This window comes from Pseudorca crassidens, chromosome 5, assembly GCF_039906515.1.
Source record: "Pseudorca crassidens isolate mPseCra1 chromosome 5, mPseCra1.hap1, whole genome shotgun sequence".
NCBI lineage: Eukaryota > Metazoa > Chordata > Mammalia > Artiodactyla > Delphinidae > Pseudorca > Pseudorca crassidens.
Genome location: NC_090300.1, coordinates 77,294,851 through 77,318,621, shown reverse-complemented (window position 1 = coordinate 77,318,621; position 23,771 = coordinate 77,294,851). Strand labels below are relative to the sequence as shown.

Below are 23,771 nucleotides of genomic sequence, written 5' to 3'. Positions count from 1 at the left end.
GCATTTTAAACATTCTCCACACCTACCTTCTTCTGTATGTGACCCCTCCTTTCCCCGTCACTGGGAATTTTCTGAATCCTCACAGCCCCTCCCTTTCCACTCATCATTTCTGCCTAGATTATGATCACTTACCTCCATTGTAAATCTGTACATTTACAGTCCTTCCATTTACAATCCCATAATCCCTAGAGGATTATGAAGTCTTAGGGTGTGGAAACTGTCTTCCCTCTCTAAGGTTTAGCAGAAGGCTTCAGCAACAGCACTCAATACAAATTTACTAAACAACCACTAGTTAATGAGTGTCAGTCACCTCCACCCCATCCCCGCCTTTGCTGATACTGAAGAACCCACCTTTAATAGCTGTAGCAAACGAAAATTTCCCTCTTCTGAAACCCAGCAGTTCTCCGATCTTGACATCCAGACACTTAACATGCTGGTCCCCCCTCTACACTCCAAGGGCTCCCTAAAAGTGGAGGCAGGGCTCAACTGTGTCTGCCACTCACCACGTACAACTTGTGGAGGGCCGTTTAACTAGCCCAAGGAGAGGACGCGAAACGCCAAAGCGCAGTTTGGCTGATGTAACTAAAAATTTAAAAATAATTAAAAGCCCCGGTATCTGGGTCAGGATGGCGCCTCCACATGCTCCACGTGTCAAAAAGACACCGCTTTCCCTCATCATAAAGTCACCTTCCCGCCGCACCGTTCGGGAAAACCTGAGACGCCAGTACTACTGCCGCCCGTCTGCACTGCCCCGGGGATCAGGCAGCGGCTGCTAGGGAATGTGAGAGCGAGCCTCAAATTCCCTGCCTACGAGAGAAGAGGATTCAGTGATATCCAAACGCCCTTTCAGAATCCATTCCACAGCAGGCACCGAGGCTTCCCTTCGCGTTTCGGGATACCAGGGAATGGGAGACGACACAATGAGACAAGAGCAAACCAATTCTCAGCCTTCTGGCCCGGGGCCTCCCCTTCTCGCTGCCCCGCTTGCCTCACCCGGAAGTGCTGGTCCCGGTACTGGCTCAGCTCGACGTAGGAGTCGCTGCGCAGCGCCTTCAGGAGGCCACCCGACATAACGCACAGGTTTCGTTCGAGGACGTCGCCACTGCGAGAAAAACGAAGCCGCCCCGGCGGTAGCGGAACCGGAAACGCTCGGAGGCCGCTGTGAAAAGTCTTAATCCCGTGCTCCAATCCCAGCACGGCAGTGTCGTCATCCGGCGGCGCCGGCGCAGACGTGGTCCGTAGTCAGGCGTCGCCGATCAGAAGTGAGAGCGGCGTGCTCTGGATTCCGGGACGCTCCGAGGATGATTCTACGGCGGCTGCTGGCCGCCCTGTTGCACAGCCCGCAGCTGGTGGAGCGTCTCTCTGAGTCACGGCCCATCCGGCGTGCGGCGCAGCTCACCGCCTTCGTACTGCTGCAGGCCCAGGTACACGGGCAGGACGCGGCCCGGCGCCTGCGAGCCCTCGCGGCAGGGACCGCGGGCTCCCTGGGCTGCCGCGCTGCCCGCTTCAGAGACACCTTCATTCAGGAGCTACGCCGCAGCCTCCGGGAACGCCCGCGGCCACCACCAGGTAGCCAGAAGGGCCCGGGAGCAAACCCCTAAACCCAGGCCGGGCCGAGTCGAGGTCGCCTGCTTTCCCTTCCGGGCTCGACACCGGCCTCGGCGCTATGAAGTCATCCCGGACACTACGCATGGCTTGGAATCCGGACTCAGATGGTCCGCCTACAGAGGTCCCGCTCATCAGAGAGCCCAGGCCATACCGACACCCCTGGTGAAGGGAGCCCTGTGATCGGTCGGGACACAGCGTATGAGGAAAGCCCCCGAAGCCTGACAGAAGTAAAGACTGGTACCTGATACACCGCGCGGGCAGAGCGCCATGGACCAAAGTACAACCGGAAAGAGGGTCTGCCCTCTGAAATGGGACTAAAACTAGTGATGGATGCTGCTGCCTGTGCACTGATATAGCAGGACACTACTTCCAGGGGAGATCCTGGATGAAAAGACAATCCTGCAGTTGCCAAAATCCTCTGATTAAATGTGTGAGCTGAGAAATGGGTATTGTTACTGGACAAGGTTCTTTTGCCCCATGCGTAGAAAGCCAAACGCTGAGATGCAGAGGTTTGCAGCAAAGAGAGGGTTAACGCTCAAGGCAGCTAAAGGAGGAGGAGAACTAGTCTCAGATCCGTCTTCCCCAAGGCAAGGGGCTTCGGGTATTTTGGGGATAAAGAATAAAGAAGCAGGGCGGCCTGAGACGTGGGGAGCGTGGGGAAAGGTGATTGGAGAAAGGTGTGATAATTGTAGTTCTGCACAGGTGTAACTAAGCCACATGCATCTGCAGCTTGAAAAATGGAGGCTTTAGCACCACCTGCCTCTGCCGGTGGAGTTTTCGGCCCTCTGATGTCAAAAGGTCAGGAGCATGCCCAGAGCTTGAACTAGACACAGCCAACTGCAAATTCCTGGAAAACAACTCCATCAAACATCTTATTGTTTAGGCTTTGTGCTGCTTGGAGGCCTTGTGAGTCTTAAAATGACCTTGATTAGTGAAGGCAGGTGAAATGGATTGACTTATTACCCATGGTTTCAGTGTGAGCTCCCTACTTCTCTGGCAAGGTGGATTTAGGATTCCTGGGGACTTGTAGGCCTATGGTAATAGTAGTTAGCACATATTGAGTACTTACTCTGTACTGGGCACTTGCTAACTGCACGCTGTGTGGGTTATCTCACTCCTTAAGACAACTTTCATATGAGGAAGTATAAGGCTACTTAAGTTGCCCAAGGCCTTACAGAGTGGAATGTGAATACAGGTGTTTGACTCCAGGGCCCACATCCCTAATCACATTTACCCTGACCTTCAAAGCCTCCCTTCCCTGCCACCAACCACTATCATCACTGGGTGTTAGGACAACTGCCTACCATGGAACAAGCTACCTGGATTCCTTGTCCCTATTTTAGAGGGTCTGGGATGCACTCTAAAGGCTATGCTCCAGCTAACAAACCCACGATTAGGAAATCCATTGTATGCATTGATTGTCTGTAATCAGGCTACACAGTTCATCTTGCAATCTAGAAAGCTCGAAGCCCAAGAAGCTTTTAGGCTGGTGACCAGTTTGTACTCTGGCATTCTGATAGTCACTCGATAGGGTGGAGAAGCAAAAGCAGCCTGTCCTCCACTTTCCTAATGGTCAAAGTTCTGATTTGACATTCCATCCTCCAGTCTTCCCATCAGAGGGGCTTCTATTTAATCCTCTCTGAGGCCAGTGTCCCACTCTCCTAATGACAGAGTTCTAATTTGGCATCCTACCCTCCTGTCCTCCCTCTCCCAGACCAGAGGCAACTCACTGGACTCTCCTTTGACCTTGGCAGTGAGGAGCCAGAGGAGCTTGTTCATTCTACTGCCTTGTTTGCCTCATTGGTTTCAATCCCACTCCTTGGTCTCTGGATCTGAATATCAGAGGAGCAGAATGTTAGCCGTCCCCAGCCCAATCCCTTACCCTCCACATAAACAAGCACACTCACAGTTGGGTCTTTTTCTAGACTAGCAGAGACAAAAAGGAAGTGCAGGAAGCAATGAAGCTTCTGGACAAGCTGGCCACTTGGTAAGAAAGGAAGGAAAGCAAGAAATGAAGGCAGTTTATTTTTTGTGGAAGAAGTGTGAAGGAACTAATTTCCCTCCGTTTTTGTAAAAGGAGCCTGAGAGCAGAGAGAGAGAACTGGGTCCTTTCTGCTCCAGCTAGAGGAGATTTGGATGCCTTCCCGCTTTGTTGGAGAAGCCTCCAGTGTTCGTAGTCAGTGGCTTGTCATCCCACCAGGTACCCTATTACTAAAGAAGCAGACCAAATTCTTCCCACCATCCCCAGTGACAACAATCTCCCAACATACCTTTCAGGCTCTTCTGAGCTTTGTCAGAAAGTGAAGCAGGGAAGTAACTCACTCCACTATCCTGCAGGACAATTCCAAATCACCCCTTGGTGCCACACAAATCTAGATACCAACACTTTACAGACAAATTTGTTACAGGTCATATCACTACAGTCTACACGGACTGCTACACCAACAGCTCCTCCAGGGAATTCTGAGGTTGTGAACCCAACTGGGGAAGAGAAGCCCAGAGGAATTTGGGACCTTTGAATCTGGGGTGTCTCAAGGTGGCATTTGGTTTTATCTGTTGGGCAGAAAAGCCATCTTTGGCTGCAAAGTAAATAAGTGCTGTCGGGTGCCAGAGATGATGCTAAGCAGTACAGGTAGGAAGACCAATCTGAAGTTCGTAACAAACCAACCAAAACAACAGTGAACTGTCATGAACAGGTACTGTAGAGTTTTAAAGAGGGAAATATCCGAACAGCCAGCTGAACAGCCAGCTCAGGAGAGAGATCCTTGGCATCTCCTCCCAAGTTGAGTAACATCATTTTAGTAGTTTGAAATCAGCCACGGTAAGAGTATTTACACCACACAAGTCAGAAAACACTACAAATGGGGGCTAGTTTGCCCTTAGAGAACGGGTTGCTAAACATTTACTAGCATGGCACTGACTTTTCTCTCCCTTGGGGTTGGAGTCCTGAGCAAAGTGTGGCACTAGGACCCAGCAGCAGCCACAGAGCAGCTTGCCTGCGGTGGGTGGAGCTTTAAGATGACCCGAGGCTTTAGCCAGCAGAAGGCGGGACTAGAAAAGCGCTCAGGTTTGGTCGGTTGTGTAGGTTTGGCCGCCTGCTCTGTGCTCCTCCAGCATACAGCTCTCAGTGGCCTGGGTGCTTCTTGTTCTCACGAGATGGCAGGGGCGTGAGGAGGGAGAACGAGGACAAGCTTAGTGCCACAGCCCCTCATATTCCCAGCGGACCGGGCGGGGGCGCCCTGTGTTGTGAGGAGCAACACGCCCCGGTCTGATGGCTTCCACCAGGGCGGCAGGTGTGGGTTTGGCCCGGGGTCTGCTCTCCGTCCTGTGAAGGGGATCCAGACAGAAGCTTTGAGCTTGGAGAGTGACCAGACCACATTTAAGGTTTTGTGCTCAAGTGCCACCAGATACTGACTGAGCCTTCTATCTCCATTCCCACTGGGGCCAACTGAGAAGGGAGAACATCTGGGCTTGATCCCTCAAGGGTGAGATGCAGAAACGTTCCATCACCTCTCTCAGGGACAGGAGTAAGAGAGTGGGTGGGCAGAAAAGTTCCAGAACTACTTTTTTTGGTAATAACCAAGCACTGAGACGGTAGGTAGGCCCTGAAGTGCCATTAAATATGCCACACCCACTTCTATGCTTACAGAGCTTTGGGAGAGACATGCCTGTCTGGCCAGGGAACATGTGCTGCAGACCCAGGAATGACACAGTGTTAGCTGGCAGACACCTCAGAGACCTTCTGATCCATTGTACAGACTGGAAAACTGAGGCTGGGTGAGGGGAAGGGGCTCTCTTAAGATTACATAGCCAGTGTGTAGCAGACCAGGGACGAGAACTAACTCCTCTGAATATGAGCTACCTGCTCTTTCTACATCACTACACTGCCTCCTTCCAGGTATCTAGGAAGCCAAAGGGTTGTCATGACAGCAAGAGGTAAGGCATCCTGGAAGGTTTGGGGCGAGTCATTCAGGCAAGTCATTAGGAGATTGTTGTCTCCTTTCACAATCAGGTGCTATTTATATGTTTAAAAAACATCACAGTGGCTGGAAGGAATAGGGCAGGAACAGGCATTTTGCGTCATTGATTTCACCAGGTTCTTTGGGGACCTTGGCATCAGGACTGTGACTGGTCAGATCTTTGGTTTTTGAGGGAAGATGGGTGTCAGTTTACCCAGAAGGTGGAGCAGTCAAAAGCTGTGCACAGGAGAGGTGGGGATTCTGGAAGGGAAAGGGAAGGAAGAGAGTCAGGGCTCTGTCCCAGCCCAGCTCTCTACCTAGAAGGTGGAGCAGCACCTTCACCTATGGCTGAGTCTTGGGCAGGGGCTTTTCTGTCATATTGTCAGGCTTCTCCCCCAGCTCCAGGATGTGAAGGCTGAGATGGTACCTCCAAGCCCCACTCAGCAGGGAGGACAGGGCCGGTGGGTCCTCCAGAGTCAAGTGGGGAAAGATGAGTGTCTCACTCTTGAGGGGGAAGCTGCACTTCTTCATGGCAGACCTGGTGGTGCCAGGGGTCACCACAAAAAGGCGGCAGAGCCATGGCCCACCAGCCACATGGCAGGCTGGTCGTCTGGTGAGGTTGCCGAGGGCTTGGCACAGGAGCTGGTCCTCAGCCCCGCCCATGTCCACCACCTCCACGGGCGAGCCGAGGCCCGGGAGGTGCAGGAGGTGCCGGGGGGGCATGTAGGTGTGGGTGAATAGGAGTGTGTAGTGGGTGGGTACCTGTGGGAGCGCAGGAGCGCGAACCACCTGCTCCAGGTGCCCCAGGCCAGGCACTAGGCCCCCCTGGTGCAGGCAGCCGAAGAAGAGGGCACCCAGGGCATTGAAGAGGATCAGGGTGCCCTTGCAGGGTGCCAGTTGGGTCTGTAGACTACAAAGCAGGACGAGGGGGACCAGGAGGGGGATTAGGAACCGAGCCTCCTGGTGGCTAAAGGCAGACAGCAGGGCCAGGGGCATGAAGTAGAGGAGCAGGAGGTGAGACCTGGGGCTGGACTGCAGGCTCCGGGCAGCCAGTGCTCTTGGGAAGCCCATCTGTGTGAAGGCCTGGAGGCAGGCTCGCAGCTGTTGCCACGCGGCCTGCAGGGCGTGGGCATGCAGCACCCCAAAGAGCAGGAAGCCATTGACTGCCAGGTGAGTGAGCCGCATGTGTGTGCCATGCCTCGCCAGGTTTACGGGATCCAGGTTGTAGTACAAGAAGTTGGCAGGTGTAAGGACAAGGGTACTGGGTCTAGATGGACTGGAGAAATAGCAGCTGTCCACAGCCACAAACCCCACTGCTGTGAGGGTCGCCCCTGGGAGCAGCACCAGGGCTTCCTTGGTCAGCGACTTGAAGCTGGGGTTTGTGGCTCCATAAGTACCCCAGAGGAAGAGGGGGACCAGAGCAAAGGCCAGAAAGGTGGGCCGGTTGAAGAAGCCAGCAGCCATGACACCCCCAAGAAGCCAACTGTGCCACGACGGGCCTGGAGCAGGCTTCTTGGGAGTGCAGCTCCCAGCTACACGGGGGGATACCAGTACCAGCAGCCACGCAAAGAGCAGCCCCTCAATGGCATTGGAGAAGGTCCTTGTGTAGAAGACCAAGGTGACGTAGGAACCAGACAGCAGGACCAGGGCGTTCCAGCGCTCCGCCCCCCAGCGTGGGGCTAGGTGGTACACGGCCAAGTCCAGGGCAAAGGAGAGGGAAGCGAGGAGGAGGCGGGGCCCGACCAGCAGCGCATAGCCGCTCACCGGGCCAGGCCATGGCCCCCACTCTTCCCAGAGCCTGAGCAGCCAGAAGGCGGAGCCAGAGGTCAGCAGTGGGAAGACCACTGTACGGCAGGGGCTGCTGGGGTGAAATTCCCAGGGCCGCGCGGCCTTTATGCCCAGGACGTCCTCTGCAGAGAGAGAAGGAGAGGTGAGCCAGGTCCCAGCGCAGAGGATATTACGGACAAAATCCTAGGATGGCCCCCAAGATTTTCCAGCCCCCTGGTGTACATGCCGGACATAATCCCTGGGACTGGGAAGATGACAGAGTTCACTCCTGTGATTAGGTTACGTCACAGGGGTCAGCTGACCCTAAGATACAGAGATCACCCAGATGTGTGTGACAAAAATCACATGAGCCCTGTAAATCAGAGACTTTTCTCCAGCTGGTGGCAGAAGAGGACATCAGAGGTGAAAGGATTTGCTGGTTGAAAGGTGGAAGGGGCAGTTGGCAAGGAATGTGGGTGGCCTCTGGGAGCTGAGAGCAGCCCGTGGCTTACAGCGAGCAAGGAAATGGGGCTTTAGTTCCATAGCCTCAATGAACTAAATGTGTTCAACAGCAAGAATCGTCTTGGAAGCAGATTTTCTCCCAGAGCTTCCAGACAAGAACCCAGCCCAGCCCATACTATGATACCCTGACCAGAGAGCCCAGGCTGGACTTCTTCTGATTTACAGAACTGTGAGCTGCTGGTTTTAAGCTGCTAGGTCTGTGATGGTTCGTTACACAGCCCACACCTGGGAAGTGAGGTAACAGTGTGTCCTGGACAGGATGTATGAGGAGGAGCAGGGGGAGGCCCCATTCCTCTCCTTGAGTTCTAAAGTCTCCAAAGTCAGAGTCAAAAACGCATCTCCGTGATTATGACTGTTAGCCAGGACAGCCAGTGTGAGAATGGGGGAAGGGAATAAGCAACTGTGGTTATGGTCAAAAGCGACTGGTTTTGTCTATGATTCTTAATGTTTAAAATTAAGAATATACTCATGTAATTAAAATTACTTGCTGCCTGGGGCTAGTCTGTGACTCTGTGCCCCACTGTCCCAGAGCTCTAAGGGGTGGGGGTGAGGAAAATGAACTCTTAATTTCTGCATCTTAGCTCCAAGCTCTACAACATCTCACATTTGATAACACTGCTGGTTGTCTAAGGCTCTTTGCTTCTCCTTATTCTTCTGGCCTTTTGGCAGTTTTTTCCTCTCTGTCAGAAGGTGAAAGGGAAACAGAAAACCTCGGATCAGATCAATCTGGCTGCTTTTTACTGGCTCAGGTTATAAAAAAACGGGGGGGGGGGGTTGTGGAAAAATAAACTGGACCTTTCAACTTTAAAAACAAATCCACCTGTTGAGCCCTGTGGCAGAGATAGCTGATATCTTCCCAATCAATATCCATTCCTTCCTTCATCCTTAGTCTCTTTAGCTGGGCATTTGGTCAGATATAAACACTATATTTTTTAGCTTCCATTTGCAGGTACGTGTGGTCACATGATACATTCTGACCAATGGGATGGAATGGGCAAAAAGTATGTGACTTTCAAAATATGCCCTTAAAGAATGTAGGCATGCCTATCTCTTCTCTGGTGGCGGGAAAGACTTGGTGTCAGACCTGATGCCTGGAGCACAAGCAGCCATCTTGAACCATGAGGAGGAAGCCTTGTGACCACAGCATCTGAAAGGCCTCAAGGTTTCCAGCAACCATCTTCATGATGTGTCCTATACCACCTAGAAGTTAAGTTCTAAAAAGTGAGCATTCTAGGTCTGGGTTCCCTCAGCCATCACATGAACCTACAGAAGAAAAGTTTCGTTATTATTTTATGTTACAGCCCTGTGTAAGTTTCCCCAATCACTGGGGAAGCCCAAGTCTAAAATCCTTCCACTGAGAAGCCCAAAATAGCTTTTGTTCTGAATGACCTGTACTGTTGTTATAAGCAGGAAGATGTCAAAGAGGCTGGCATTTCATCGGTATCATTTAGAAGGTCAATGTCACCACTCAGGAAGGAGATGCGAAGTCCCCACTCCCAAATTATTATGCCAAAGAGGCTTGTGGATTTACTGCTCATCTGCACAGACATTTTTCTCCCTCCGCACTAAATAGCCAATCAGCTCCTTGACCAGACTTTGCTGCAGCTTATTGTAACCACACGTGGGGAGCTTTACCTGCCATGACCTCAGGAGACTGGAAGAACTCATCTGGGTGCACGTAGCCTGTCTGCGGAAGGAGACACCACACCAGGCGGAGCAGGCTGAGGCTGCCCCACAGCACCCTGGCTGCCATCTTCATATCAAATTGCTGCCAGGACACAGGGCCAAGAGCCTAGGATGACTTCAGCTGCTACAGATGCTATTCTGGTTCCACAGACCTGCATCTGAGGAGCATAACATTTGTTGGTTATTATAAATTATATGTTCAATTGCCTGAACAAACTCAATATGGGTCTATACACAATAAAAATGTTAGTAATAATAGCTGCTATTTACTAAGTACCTGCTAAATGCCAGGAACTTTACATCCATATCTCAATTAATCCTTTCCACAGTCTGGGGCAGTGGGTCGTATTATCTCCATTTTACAGATGGGGAAACTGAGACCTCTGTTGAGTAACCTGGTTACTTGCTAACCATATTTGCTAAGTGTCTATATATGGCATTTGCTAAATATTTTTCCTAATATGACATTTTGCTAAGTGTCTAAATATGACATTTGCAGGTAGGATTAGGGTACCTTCCAAATCTGGGTCTCACAGCCCCATCCTATTCACCAGCTCCTATTCACAAGCAAGCATGGCAGCCTGGCTCTTACACTTCTGAAAACTTAGGAACCTCAATGGATTCCATCCATTTCTTTGCAAAAACGAACTACATTCGACCCCATGGTCTTCAGTCACTCCCTCCAACTTTCACACATCCTGGATCCTACCTTTTGGAAGGTGATGGAAACACTGCTGTGGTTTGAATGTTTGTGCCCACCCCCTCCCCAAATTTATATGTTGAAATTCTAATTCTGAAATTCTAATGGTATCAGGAAGTGGGGCCTTTGGGAGCTGCTTAGGTCATGAGGGTGGAGCCCTCGTGAATGGGATTAGTGTCCTTATAAAAGAGACACCACCCGTTTATAAAAGAGCTCCCTCACCTCTTCCACCATGTGAGGACACAGCGAGAAGTTGCTGGCTATGAACCAGGAAGAAGGCCTTCATTATGCTGGCACCCTGATCTCAGACTTCCGGCCTCCAGAACTGTGAGAAATAAAGTTATGTTGTTTAAAAGCCACCCAGTCTGTGGTATCTTGTAAAAGCAGCCCAAACAGACTCCTCTTGGTGGAGGTTCTCACTCCCTTGACTCAAAGATCAGTGGGAATCTGAGTCCACGGCATGATGGACCTTTGTATCAACACCAGTAAATTATCACGGGTGCATAGAAAAACAAGTCTGACAACGTGTTTGTTACTCCTCCAGAAATACATATGGTTCCCTGACTTCCTGACTTTGATATTTTAAAGCTTGACCATAAACAGCTATTGTTCTCAGGTATGACATCAAGTCGTAACAGAGGAGACAAGACAAAGTGAAGCAACAGAACAGGGATCTGGCAGATGATGACAAGGAGCTTCCTGATACTAAAACCTCATAGAGTTTAAAAGATAAGTTTTTCAGCCTCTGCTCAAACTTTGCAACTGAATTGTGCAGACTATTTTTCCAGAGCCAGTGAATATCCTGACTTTTAGAGTTTTCAGAGAGAAGATGAGGCCAAACTTAGCACTGGGAAGCAAAGGTTGAATCTGAATTTTTTTCATTAATAGCCAATTTGATACAGCAGGACAGGGCAGGGGTGTGGGGTGGAGATAGGGGTAGGGGCAAAGCACGATACCCATCATACAGGACAAACTTTGCGGTCCTGTAGGCCTGGTTCAGATTCCAACTCTGCCATTAGGAGCTGTGTTACCTTGGACAAGCTGCCTATATCCCTAAACCTCAGATTCCTTATCAGGAAAGTCAGATAATAATATCAAGCTCACAGGGTTGAGGGAGATTTAAGAGCTGATGCGTGGAGGGCACTTAGTATACAGAGTTTGCATGTATAAGTGACCAAAGCTAAAAGCTATTACTACTTTTAGTTGAGGCACAAATAATAATCCATGCTGCTCCAGACACCTAGGTGTTAGTTTGCAACCTTCTTGGGAGCTTCTGAAACTGGCCCCATAGGTGAAGGGCAGGGAGAGACTGAAGAAAGAGGCAAACCACTGCAGATTGGTAGGTGGCAGGTTTAAGAAGCAAGAGAACCTACTTACCAAGCTTGTCTTGGGTGGCTGCAAGATGAACAGATCTCCACACCCGCCTGCCAGAATCCTGAAGTTTATACAGAGGACTGAACTGGGCTCCATCACGTACAACGTCCAGATGGTCTCAGCACCACATGACTATCTCAAAGCTGTGTCCTTGGGCAGCTTCTAGCGTGAGGAAGACAAGCAGAGCACACATTCCAAGGATGGGGAGGTGGTGAGGGGCCTCCAGTTGCCGGGGTCCAGCTCGTGGGTCACATGTTCTCTATGACCTCCTCCAACACTAGGAGATCCTCAAAACCAGCACTTCTACTGACTACGATAATAAACAGGATTTGGTATAGTCCAATTGTCAAGATACATTTATGCATGTGTTTGAAGCTTTTCTCAAGTATAGAACTTTTTTTTCAAGTATGGAACTTTCACTACATGATTAGATTAAAACACCAAATCCATTACACTGATAGGGAACACAGAAACCCAGCCTGCCCCGCCCTGGTGTGAGTCGGTACATAGCAAGCCTGGGTCCTAGTCTGTACTATTTTCCTTCTGCAGCAACAGAGGAAGTTCATCCTGTTTAGTGCCCACCATCTATTCCCCCTTTCCAGTTAACAGTAGTCAGAATTCCCACTCAGAACTGTACTCTTCACCCCCATCACCTATTTTCAGCTATGTGGCTTGGGATTTGATCCCATCCCCAACCCAGGTATAGACCCTGAATTGTTTAAGCCAAATAACATTTCCCATCCCACTGGCCACACTAATTGGTTCAGGGTTGGGTGCATGACACGCTGGTCTGATCAGAGGAACTAAGAAAAGTACCGATAAAGGTGCGTCTTGGCCCTTCTCTTCTCTGCCAGGCTTGGTGGGATGAGGCTGCAGGGGTGAGAGGGACATCACTCCTTTGCTGGTATTAATAGTCTCTCCCACCTTTGTAAGTATTCCTCTGTGTTGTGGTGAAAAATGTGTCCTCTGCACCTTCCTGGGGCTGACGAGCAGGTCTTAACAGAAGTACTCCACTCTAACATTCCAATCTCATATTCCCTGACTTTGTCTGTATAAATTGGGGAAATCATGCAGTGTTTTTGGTGAATAGCACACCTCTTCCTGCTTTACACTTCACCTTTAGGGACATGCTGGGACTTGAGTCTAATTGTAGGTCTAGAAGCAAAGGGAGGGGCGGGAGTGGGTCCTGAGGAGAAACAGCACTGTCTTGCAAAGCAGCTGCTTTGGGGAGGCCATTACAGTTTCCAGTGCAGGGTTAATCCCCTCAGATGCCAGTGGAAAATCTGCTTCTACTGCTCGAAAAGTCTCACCAGAATTGAGGGACTCAACATCCCCATCTCTCTCAGGGTCTTCCCACTTGTCCTCATTCCAACTTTCAGTATCCCATCTCTTCGCAATCAGTGCCCTCACTTTAACAGTAGATACCATTGAGACTGGGGATTCAATTTGCATTATAATTCAGCCACTCACAGAGTGAGATATGGGGTTTGTTTTTCGGCCAGGTTTTGGGTCATTTTATGAGGATTTTGAGCTGGGAATTTAAAGCCTTGAGCTTATCCTTCTCTTTTCCCAATTTGTCCAGCACAGTTAGGAACCACCAGCCAATCTCATTATACTATTTAGTTTGATTAAAATGTTCGAAGGTCACCCAGGAAATTTCCCTGGTGGTCCAGTAGTTAGGACTCAGTGCATTCACTGCTGAGGGCCTAGGTTCAATCCCTAGTCGGGGAACTAAGATCCCACAAATCTCGTGGCATTGCCAAAAAAAAAAAAAAGTTCAAAGGTCATCCAAACCCTTGCCTGGAGTATCCAATGGCAATATTTTTCATATCTCTAATATCATCACTCCATGGACTACCAGTACCCTCTTTACCACTTGAAATAGAGTCATTTGTGCCTTTAAATCTAATCAGACTACAGAAACAGTTCCAGCAAATCCAGGACCTATTCAGGAAATTTATCCTTAAGATTCTCTTCCTCTAGAACCACCTCCAGGACCAAAATCTGTCAGTCAGAGAAAGAGAATTAGTAGGAGACCTATATTAAGAAGATTTATTGCAAGGAATTGGCTTATGCATTTGTGGGGCTGGCTAGGTAAGTCCGAAATCTGCAGGGTAGGTCACTGGGAAGGGCAGCCTGCAACTTTTGGGCAGGAGCTGAAGCTGCAGTCCACAGTGGGAGTTTCTTCTTATTCAGGAAAGCCTTAGCTCTGCTCTGAAGGCCTTTCCACTGATTACAACAGGTCCATACAGATTATTATTAGAATAATCCCCCTTACCTAAAATCAAGTGATTATGGACTTTCATGCATCTATAAAATACCTTCACAGCAACACTTAGTGTTTGACTGAATAACTGGGAACTCTAGCCTACACAAACTGACACAAAAAACTGACCATCACACCCTAAATAATTCAGTGTTTGTAACTGTTTGAATTTTAGATCAATGGGATAATTCTTTATGTAACTCACTGGTGATTTGCTTTTTTCCCCCAGTGTTCTGATAATGGTATTCACCATATTGTTCTCTGTAGCTGCAGTTCCTTTCATTGCTATACGGTATTCCCCTGGGTGAATATACTGAAGCTTATTTACTTACCCTTCTACTGTTGTTTATCAGCTAGGTCACCTCCAGGGGGTTACAAGATTTTTCTTTTTTATTCATAACAAAGAAAAATAAACTGCTATAGGAATAAAGACGCAGACCTCCTAGAGAACGGACTTGAGGTTATGGGGAGGGGGAAGGGTGAGCTGTGACAGGGCGAGAGAGAGTCATGGACATATACACACTAACAAACGTAGTAAGGTAGATAGCTAGTGGGAAGCAGCCGCATGGCACAGGGATATTGGCTTGGTGCTTTGTGACAGCCTGGAGGGGTGGGATAGGGAGGGTGGGAGGGAGGGAGACGCAAGAGGGAAGAGATACGGGAACATATGTTTATGTATGACTGATTCACTTTGTTATAAAGCAGAAACTAACACACCATTGTAAAGCAATTATACCCCAATAAAGATGTTAAAAAAATAAAATAAAATAAACTGCTATAAACATTAGTATTCAAGAGTTCTCTGAAGTACATACCTAGAAATGGAATTCCTGAGTCATAGGGTATGCATAGTTTTTTATTTTATTTTTTAAAAAATTTCTCAGTTTTAATTTCTAATATGGTAAATAGCTACAGCTCACATAAACAAAAGCTCTTTGGGGTCCTCAATAAATTTTTAATGGGATCTTGATACTAAAATGTTTAATATAAGCTGGGTGAGGGAATAAATGCCCATTCAAAAAGAGAAAGTCAAATCCCATTATCAAGAGAATAAGAAGGATGTATTTAAAATTAAAATGAAGAAATCAATGCTGTAGTTAAAGGAAGAAAGAATTCAGAAATAAACAAAGATATTTTCAGTAAGATTAAGAAAAAAGGTGTTTTAGGCAAAAGATCCATATGGGTATGCACACTTTTACCTTCAGATAAGGCCAACTGTTTTCCAAAGGTTGCTACCAGCTAGCAGATAGTGTAGTGCCCCCGTTTCATATGCTCACTTTATACTTGGTATTGTCTGACGTTTTGATTTTGTGACTCTCATAGGTATTAACATGCATTTCCTTGATTACTAATATGGTTAAACACCTTTCCTTTTCCTTTTTTGGCTGCGCCTCGAGGCATGTGGGATCTTAGTTCCCCGACCAGGGATGAACCTGTGCCCCCTGCAGTGGAAGCACAGAGTCCTAACCACTGGACTGCCTGGGAATTCCCGAACACCTTTTCAAAAATTTGTGAAATGTTTCTTCTGTGGAATTCCTTTTGAACCACTGGCTGTCTATCTTTTTCTTACTCCGTATAGGAATTCTTTATATAGTCTTTATATTTATTGCATGACAAATATCCTTTTTTAGTTTGTGGCTTGTATTCTTAACTCATTTCTATTCCTAATATTGGTTACTTGTGCCTTTTTTTTGTTTCTTGATCATTGTCACCAGAACTTTGTCAATTTTATGAATATTTAAAAAAAATCAACTTCTGGCTTTGTTCATCTTCTTTTAAAAACTTTTTCTTATCTATAGTTTTTTTTCTTCCTTTTACTTTTTGGGGTGTTATTTTGATTGGACATTTAGCTCATTAATTTTGAGACTTTAACTTTTGAGCTTTTCTATGAGAAATATTTAACGTTATATATTTCTCTAAATACTATATTAACTGCATCCCACAGGTTTTGTTATGTAATATTTTCATCAGCTCTTGTTTCTAAATATTTTCTAATTCCATTGTAATTTCTTCCTTGACTAATGCTTTATGGCTGAAGCAGTTGATTTTTTGATTAAGACTTTATTTTTTGGACTTCCCTGGTGGTGCAGTGGTTAAGAATCCACCTGCCAATGCAGGGGATATGGGTTTGATCCCTGGCCCGGGAAGATCCCACATGCCACGGAGCAACTAAGTCTGTGTTCCACAACTACTGAGCCCACGTGCTGCAACTACCAGAGCCCGTGCTCCGCAACAAGAGAAGCCACTGCAATGAGAAGTCCGTGCACCGCGATGAAGAGTAGCCCCGGCTCAACTAGAGAAAGCCTGCGCACAGCAACGAAGACTCTACACAGCCATAAATTAAAAAAAAAAAAAATTAATTAAAAAGAAAGACTTTATTTTTTTTATAGCAGTTTTAGGTTCATTGCAAAATTGAGAAGAAGGTATAGAATTTTCCCACATACACTCAAACCCTACACATGCATAGCCTCTCCCATTATCAATATCCCCTGCCAGAGTGGTACAGTTGTTACAACTGATGAACCTACATCTACACATCATTGTCACCCAAAGTCTACCGTTTCCATTACTGTTTACTCTTGGTGTTGTACATTATACGGGTTTGGACAAATGTTTAATGACATGTATCCACCATTATAGTATTATACAGAGTATTTTCACTGCCCTAAAAAACTTCTGTGCTCTGCCTATTCATGCCCTCACCCCCAGCATTTAATTTTTAATGGTCCAGTTTTGTAGATATTCCACGGATGCTTGAAAATACCATATATTGGATAGCTATTGGATATGGAGTTCTATAGATGCTCATTAGATCATGCTTGTTAATTGTGTTCCTCAAATCTTTTATGTCCTTTATGATTATCTACTGCTTATTCACAGAAAATCACAGAAATGTGTGTTGAAATAGCTCATGAGATAGTGGTCTTGACTAATTTTCCATGTAATTTTGTCATTTCAGCTCATTTTTGAAGCTATATCATTATTTTTTTTAAATTGTTATACCGTATTAGAAAATTGAATATTTTATCATTATACAGTTATCTTTTTATCCCTAATAAGTTTTTTCCCTTAAAATATTTTGTCTCCTATAGCTATATGACCTTTCTTTTATTTAGTATTTACCTAGTACATCATTTTCCACCCTTTTACTTTCAAACTTTCTGTACACTTATACTTTCATATGTCTCTTGTAAAGAACAAGTAGCTGGATTTTGTTTACCCAGTCTGACAATGTTTGTCTTTAAAATGCAGTTTTATTTCAAAATATTTAAATTTAGTGCAATTATTGATATATTTATTTCTTCCATCTTATACTGTGTTTTCTTTTTTCATGCCTTCCTATCTTTTGTTTCTCTCTCCTTTCTTGCCTTCTTTTGGACTGGTTTTTATTTTCTTCATTCCTTTTTCTCGAACACTTTGGAAGTTATACTCGATTTCTATTATGTTATAAAATGCAGTACCTTATTTAATGTTTTAATATTTAGTATAGTATGTGCTATGGTTTTACTATGATGATTCTGAGTGTGCATTTTTCTTTAATCATAGTCGGAATTTCTTTGGCTCCTTGACTCTGTGGATTAGGGTCCTTTGTCATCTATAGAAAGCAAAATCCTCCATTATATTTTCAAATATTGCCTCTTCCCTCATCTTTACTCTCTCTCTAGAATTATGACTGAATGTATGATACATCTTCTTGGTCTATCTTCCATGTCTTTTAAACTTCTATTTTATATTTTCCATCTCTCTGCCTCTCCTCTGTTCTATCTTCCACGTCCCTAATCATCCTTTCAGCTGTATCTAATCAGCTGTTAAACTTATCTATTGAATTTTAAATTTCGATTTTTCATTTCTAGGAGTTGTTTGACTTTTTTCTACATCTGCTTCCTCTTTTGTCATACTTTCAAGGCTCCCTCTTTTTTTTTTTTTTTTTTTGGCTGTACGTGGGCCTCTCACTGTTGTGGCCTCTCCTGTTGCGGAGCACAGGCTCCGGACACACAGGCTCAGCAGCCATGGCTCACGGGCCTAGCCGCTCTGTGGCATGTGGGATCTTCCCGGACCGGGGCACGAACCTGTGTCCCCTGCATCAGCAGGCGGACTCTCAACCACTGCGCCACCAGGGAAGCCCGAGGCTCTCTTTTATTTACTATATTATATTAAGGGTACTTATTTGATATGCTAGATCTGATAATTCCAACATCTAAAGTTTTTCTAGGGTCCAAATTCTCAGGGAAACTGCCTTTCTTGGATTCTGATGCTAATTGAATTGGGGTAGGGCAATCTCCCCTGAGAGTCTGTATCCATGAGCCTACCCTCATATAGGTTTTCAGCATGAATTCACATGATTAGGCACTACCTCCCCCAAAAGAAAAAAATCCCTGGAGCCAATAATGCGATTAAAAATGATCCCACACTTAACAATGCACATACAATTATATATATATATATTAGGTTGGCACAAGAAATAGCCATGTTCTATACTACCCAAAGCAATCCACAGATTTAATGTGATCCCTATCAAAATACCCATGACATTTTTCACAGAACCAGAACAAATAATCCTAAAATTTATATGGAAGCACAAAAGACCCAGAATTGCCACAGCAATCCTGAGGAGAAAGAACAAAACTGGAGGCATAACCCTCCAAGACTTCAGAGAATACTACAAAGTTGCAATAGTGAACACAGCATGGTATTGGCACAAAAACAGACATATGGATCAATGGAACAGAATAGAGCCCAGAAGTAAACCCAACACCTGTGGTTAATTAACCATCAAAAAAGGAGGCAAGAATATACAATGGAGAAAAGACAGTCTCTTCAGCAAGTGGTGTTGGGAAAGTTGGGACAGCCTCATGTAAGTCGATGAAGTTAGAACAAACCCTCACACCATACACAAAAATAAACTCAAACTGGCTTAAAGACTTGGGACTTCCCTGGTGGTCCAGTGGTAAAGAATCCGCCTTCCAGTGCAGGGGAGCTGGGGCTATGGGCTGCCTCCTTTGAGGCACACAGACATCCAGAGGAGAGGGCTTACCCTAACAACATCAGGTTCTGTTAGCAAGGAGGAAGCGAGACAGAGCATCAGCTGTGTAGCTGCCTCATGTGTGTGGCTGCCATGATGCCAGGCTCTGATTGATGGCTTTCCTCCTTCTTCTCTAACCATTTCTTCTTAGGCACCTCTTCCTCTGTCCACTCCTGAAATGTCAGTGCTCCCTTCTCATCAACCACACTCTTTGGGTCATCTTATTTATTCTCATGGTTTCAATTTCCTTTTGACAACATCATAAATTGTTTCTTTTCTGAGCTTCAGATTTACTGATAATAATAATGAATATAAACAATAATAGAATTGCCATTTTTAGATACCTATTGCGTCCCAGGCACAGTACATTATCTCATTTTACTCTCATCGCAACCCTATAATTCTATTCTTATCCCTATCTTATAGATGAAAGAATAGGTTTAGAGAGATCAAGTTTTTTGCTCAAGGTAACTGAATGAGTAGGCTAATGAACGTAGGAGTTGGACCCCGTCTGTTTGACTCCAGAACCCTGATCTACTTCCTGTTGGGCTTCTGCACCTCCCTCTAACACGGGGCAGCCGAAAAGAACGCATCATTTCCCCATGACCCAGCCCTACTCCCATGTTCTCTGCAGCAGTGAGGGAACTAGTTTATCCAATTATTCAGTTCAGAGACCCAGGGGTCATCTGCCATCTTCACGCCTTTTTAAAAATTTTTTAAATTTATTTAATTAATTAATTTATTTTGCCTTCATTGGGTCTTCGTTGCTGCACGCGGGCTTTCTCTAGTTGCAGCGAGCGGGGGCTACTCTTCATTGCGGTGTGCAGGCTTCTCATTACAGTGGCTTCTCTTGTTGCGGAGCACAGGCTCTAGGCGTGCGGGCTTCAGTAGTTGTGGCGCACAGGCTTAGTTGCTCCGCAGCATGTGGGATCTTCCCGGACCAGGGCTCCAACCCGTGTCCCCTGTATTGGCAGGTGGATTCTTAACCACTGCGCCACCAGGGAAGCCCCATCTTCACACCTTTTATGTGACACTAACTTTGCTTCCTAATCATCCTTTGAGTCCAGCACTTGTTCATCCTTCACTGTCACTACCTAAGTCCAGGTCCACTGTGACCGGGGTACATGTTGCCTGAGATTCCTCAGCCATAGGGGTGGCTGTGCAGGGATTTTAGATGGCTGGAGCCCCTGGGTTGGTTGCTTCTAGCTGCAAGCAGCCCTCTCCTTTATTACCCCAGTGTGTCATACAAAAGGAATCATTTTCTGTGTGTGCATAATGAGAAAAACATCCAGAAGCAAGATCTAGAGTACATGGCAGTCACCTCTCTGCTTTCCCTCCCCCTGACCTGCACCCACCCTCCTAACCGCAGCCAGAGAGAGAGTGCATTTCTTTCCTGTATAAAACCTCGGGGTGGGGGGTCAGCCACTCACCACCCTCAGGACCAAGTCCACATTCCTGACTGTGACTTCCATGGCTCTCTCCAAGGCCCCCAGCATCCTCTCCAGCCTCCACTCTCACCCCTTTGTGTACAGAGCTTGGTGCTCCAGAAACAGTACGTTTTCCTGTAGTCTCCTCCTCTATTCTTTGCTCACACTGCTTCCTTTGTGGGATATGCTTATAATATGGAGGTTAAGACAAGCTTTGGCATCGAGTAGACCCGGTTTCAAATCCTTGCTCTGTCATGGTGAAAGAGCACTTAATCTCTCAACTCCAATGTATAATTTCTCTGTAAAATGAGTATAACCTACTTCAGGGCTGTTGTGAAGATGGATTAAACAAACTGCCTGGACCCCCAAGAAGCTCTCCCTGACCCCATTTTGGCAGCACCCTGTGCCAGGCCTTGCACTGGGCTGTGCACCGACCACGGGTACCGTCTGATTGCTTCTCTGTACTGTCTGAGGACCCCCAGTTCTGGGAGCCATTCGTATCCATCTCAGCGCCTTGAGCCCACCTGCATGGGACCACTGCGGGGCTAGGGTCAAGGATAGAGTCGGGGATCCCTGGAGGAGGTGGCAACGTAGCGGGGCATTGAGCTTAACAAGTGTGGGAGCTCTTCAGAAGGAGACCCCCGCTGCTCAACCAGCGTCTGGCTCCCCAGGCTAAGGCCACGCTGGAGGAGTGGTCCCGCTGGGTGTTCTAGGGGGGTGGAGCCAACAGCATGGGGCAGGGCAACTACTCACCTAAACCCAATCAGTATGCAAGCCTGCTCATTTATGCCTATAAGCTCACTGAGCTGCCCAGCGGGGATCCAAATCCTGCAGATCCCACATCCTCCGGTGTCTGCAAGGACGAGGGAACGAGAGGCTTTGGCGTAAAGGGATAGCGCCCAGGGCTGTGGAGATTCGACTGTGGAGCAGGGGAGGGGTTGACGATAACCACAGACAGGGGCATCCAGCGCGCGCGCGCACGCGCGCTCGAGTGCGGGAGATGTCAGAGCTCAGGCAGCAGGGAGAGACCATCTCAGTGGCAGGGGTAGAGAGAAGCAGAAACCACTACGCCGGGCGCGGGTTGGGATGGGTGGGAAGGAAGGTGGGGAAGAGATCACTGTCAGTGGAGCGAGAGGACGGGAAGGTTGGGCAGAGACACTTGTCTTTCTCGCTGAGTCAGAGGGCCAGGGCTGGCTCTTGGTGCCCACATTTCTCTGCCGCCCACTGTGTGCGTAGCATCGTGTCCTGGAGACACAACTGTGAATGAGCATGGTCCAAGGAACGTCTTTACCTTCAAACTTAAACTTCTTCCTGACAAAACTGCAGGGTCGTTGCTTTATGGGAAAGGGCGGCGGGCCCAAGGTTCAGTCCCTTTTCTGGATCCAGTCAGTATTCGGTGCAGGTTTTAAAGACTGCATGAGAGGAAGTGCTGGAGAAGGGGGCCCCTGCGCAGCAGCCAAAGGCGTCTTCTCTGGCTCAAAACGCGCCAGGACCATGTCCCTCAAGGGCAAGGTCTTGTTCCAAACTCCGGGGTCCATCCCAGGGGCAGAGAGTGAGAGTGGCTTCCCTGAGTCCATTTTCCTGTTTGGTGTTGCATTTCATCCTCACCTCGACCCAGAGCGCGGCAGTAAACCCTGCAGGGCGCCCCATCGTGGAAGCATTGCTATGTGTGTCCCTGGTGCCTCCTTCTCTGGCTACCCAAACGGGCCCATGTTTATCCTTTGATTAACAGAGAATGCAACACACGGCATTAAACATACATAGGGAAGAGTGGAAGAGAGTAAGGTATTTCCACTAACTAGCATACATCATTTAACCATCTGTGACCTCGAGGTTCCCACCTGGAAAATGGGAACTCGGCTCTGTAGCAGGGAGTTTCCAGGTGTTAATGATTTCGACAGTGGTTCCCAGTTTCCCGAGGTGAAGGCGTCGGGGGAGAAGGTACGGTGGGGTATGTCCTCCTTAAGGAAAACTGTCCTCGTCATATCGTGCATCCCACGCAAAGGCTGGGACAGCCACCAACCAGAGCGCCACAGGGTCGCCTGGAGCAGCCTTGGTGACAGGGCTTTGGCTCTTGTCTGTGCCCCCATGTGACTCCTGGTCAGGGAGGCCATCCTCTCACCTTTCGAGAGGACAGGCCTGGCCCAAAGGGCACCCCATGAGACCGGAAGTGGCGATTCTTCTCCGCTACATGCGGACCTGTGCTCACAGGTTTCGGGCTCAGCACTTTGCAGCGTCTTTTGGCTTCATCTTCACAGGGACCCTGGGAGGTAGCATTATATTCCCATTTTATAGACGGGGAAAGTGAGGCTCAGTAAAGTTACGGAACCACCCAACAACACGGTAGTAGGAGAGGATTCAAGTCTAGGTCTCTGTCTGGGTCCAAAGCTAGCGCTCGAAAGTGGAGGATACCCACAGCCTCCCTTCCCCTTCCCAAGAAAACTGCGAGCTTCCTGTCTCCCCTAGATTGGGGCCGGTCAGTGCTCAGAGCCGGCGGATCCCGGTTTGAGGAAAGTTGCCCCCGAAAATGTGGAGGCCAAAGGTCCCTTGCTTGCCTCCTGAGTCTAGCTTCTGCTGGTCTCTGGGCAGCTAGCAAAGGTAAGAATGGAAACAATCGCCTTCCTCCCTGACCTTCCCTCCTTCCCCCTTGACCCCCATCAACTCTTCCCGAGCTGCTTGGGCGACTCACCGAGCGCTGCTCCGAGCTGCACCTGACCCGCTGGCGGCTTCCGGCCCCGCTAGAGCGCGCACAGGGGGTAGGTCCAGAGCCGCCCGAACAAGGGGCTGGAGCCGGGTGGCTTGTCCTCAGCGCGGCCGCCTCTGTCCGGTCTAGGGAATTAGGCAAGCCACGCAGTGCGCCAGGAGGGGCGGAGGTGTGGAGGAGAGGGCTGGAGACCAGCGCACCGGCGGGCGGGGCCGCCCAAGGCGTCCCTCGCGGTTCCAGCGAGGTGGGGGGAAGATGGAGGGTCCCCGGTGGCCCTTGGGCCGTGGCACGCCGGGCAGCGGCTGGTCTCTCCCCTCCCCCACTTCCAGCCCTTCCCCCTAGCAGCCCCCTCCTTGGCGAGCCACGCCTGGTGAGCCGACTTTTTAGCACGCGGGGCAATTAAGCAGAACATTTCTAGGCCATACTTCTTTGTCATTCAAAAGAAAAATTTCTGAGTTCTCTGTGGGTGGGGCTTGCTACGGCTTAGATGACCTGCTCTGTTGGTGGAGCAGGTCAGGGAGGACAGGCTCTGCGGGCCTGGTTTGGGAAGCCGCGCCGAAGACACAGGGTCGGTTTCACCCGGACGCAGCTCCTTCTCTGCAGCCGCCGCCGCCGCCGCAGCGCACTGCACCCTGGAAAGAGTGCAGCGGCGGGCGCCGCTTCCCCCCTCTGCATTCCACAAGTGGGGGACAGGTCACTAGCCCAGGGTTGCCCGACAGCCGGGACCGGAGGAGG

General features: G+C 48.3%; 3 protein-coding genes across 8 annotated transcripts in view; 1 reads left to right on the top strand and 2 right to left on the bottom strand.

The window, feature by feature from the left end:
- The window catches only part of NCBP2 (nuclear cap binding protein subunit 2), a 30,244-nt gene extending 29,083 nt beyond the window's left edge, over positions 1 to 1,161 (bottom strand). For 4 of the 5 annotated variants that reach the window (XM_067738529.1, XM_067738526.1, XM_067738528.1 and 1 more), the window contains exon 1: positions 352 to 987. In XM_067738529.1, coding sequence (XP_067594630.1) covers positions 352 to 432 — 81 coding nt within the window. In that variant the 5' untranslated portion in view covers positions 433 to 987. The other variant, XM_067738530.1, reaches the window with a different exon arrangement.
- A 140-nt stretch (positions 1,162 to 1,301) lies between these two features.
- On the top strand, positions 1,302 to 2,051 carry NCBP2AS2 (NCBP2 antisense 2 (head to head)). Its single transcript, XM_067738531.1, has one exon. It carries the CDS (start codon positions 1,302 to 1,304, stop codon positions 1,599 to 1,601), a length of 300 nt encoding a protein of 99 aa, XP_067594632.1. The 3' UTR covers positions 1,602 to 2,051.
- Positions 2,052 to 2,123: 72 nt separating this feature from the next.
- PIGZ (phosphatidylinositol glycan anchor biosynthesis class Z) lies at positions 2,124 to 23,321 on the bottom strand. Of its 2 annotated transcripts, XM_067738525.1 has the most exons (5): positions 23,022 to 23,321; positions 11,620 to 11,778; positions 10,465 to 10,567; positions 9,492 to 9,700; positions 2,124 to 7,477 (listed from the first exon to the last, which is right to left on the bottom strand). In XM_067738525.1, the coding sequence occupies exons 4-5, from the start codon at positions 9,613 to 9,615 to the stop codon at positions 5,910 to 5,912; spliced, it is 1,692 nt and encodes a 563-aa protein (XP_067594626.1). In that variant the 5' UTR covers positions 9,616 to 9,700; positions 10,465 to 10,567; positions 11,620 to 11,778; positions 23,022 to 23,321; the 3' UTR covers positions 2,124 to 5,909. The 2 variants fall into 2 exon arrangements, with proteins under 2 accessions (XP_067594626.1, XP_067594625.1); XM_067738524.1 differs by lacking the exon at positions 10,465 to 10,567.
- Positions 23,322 to 23,771: the final 450 nt, after the last annotated feature.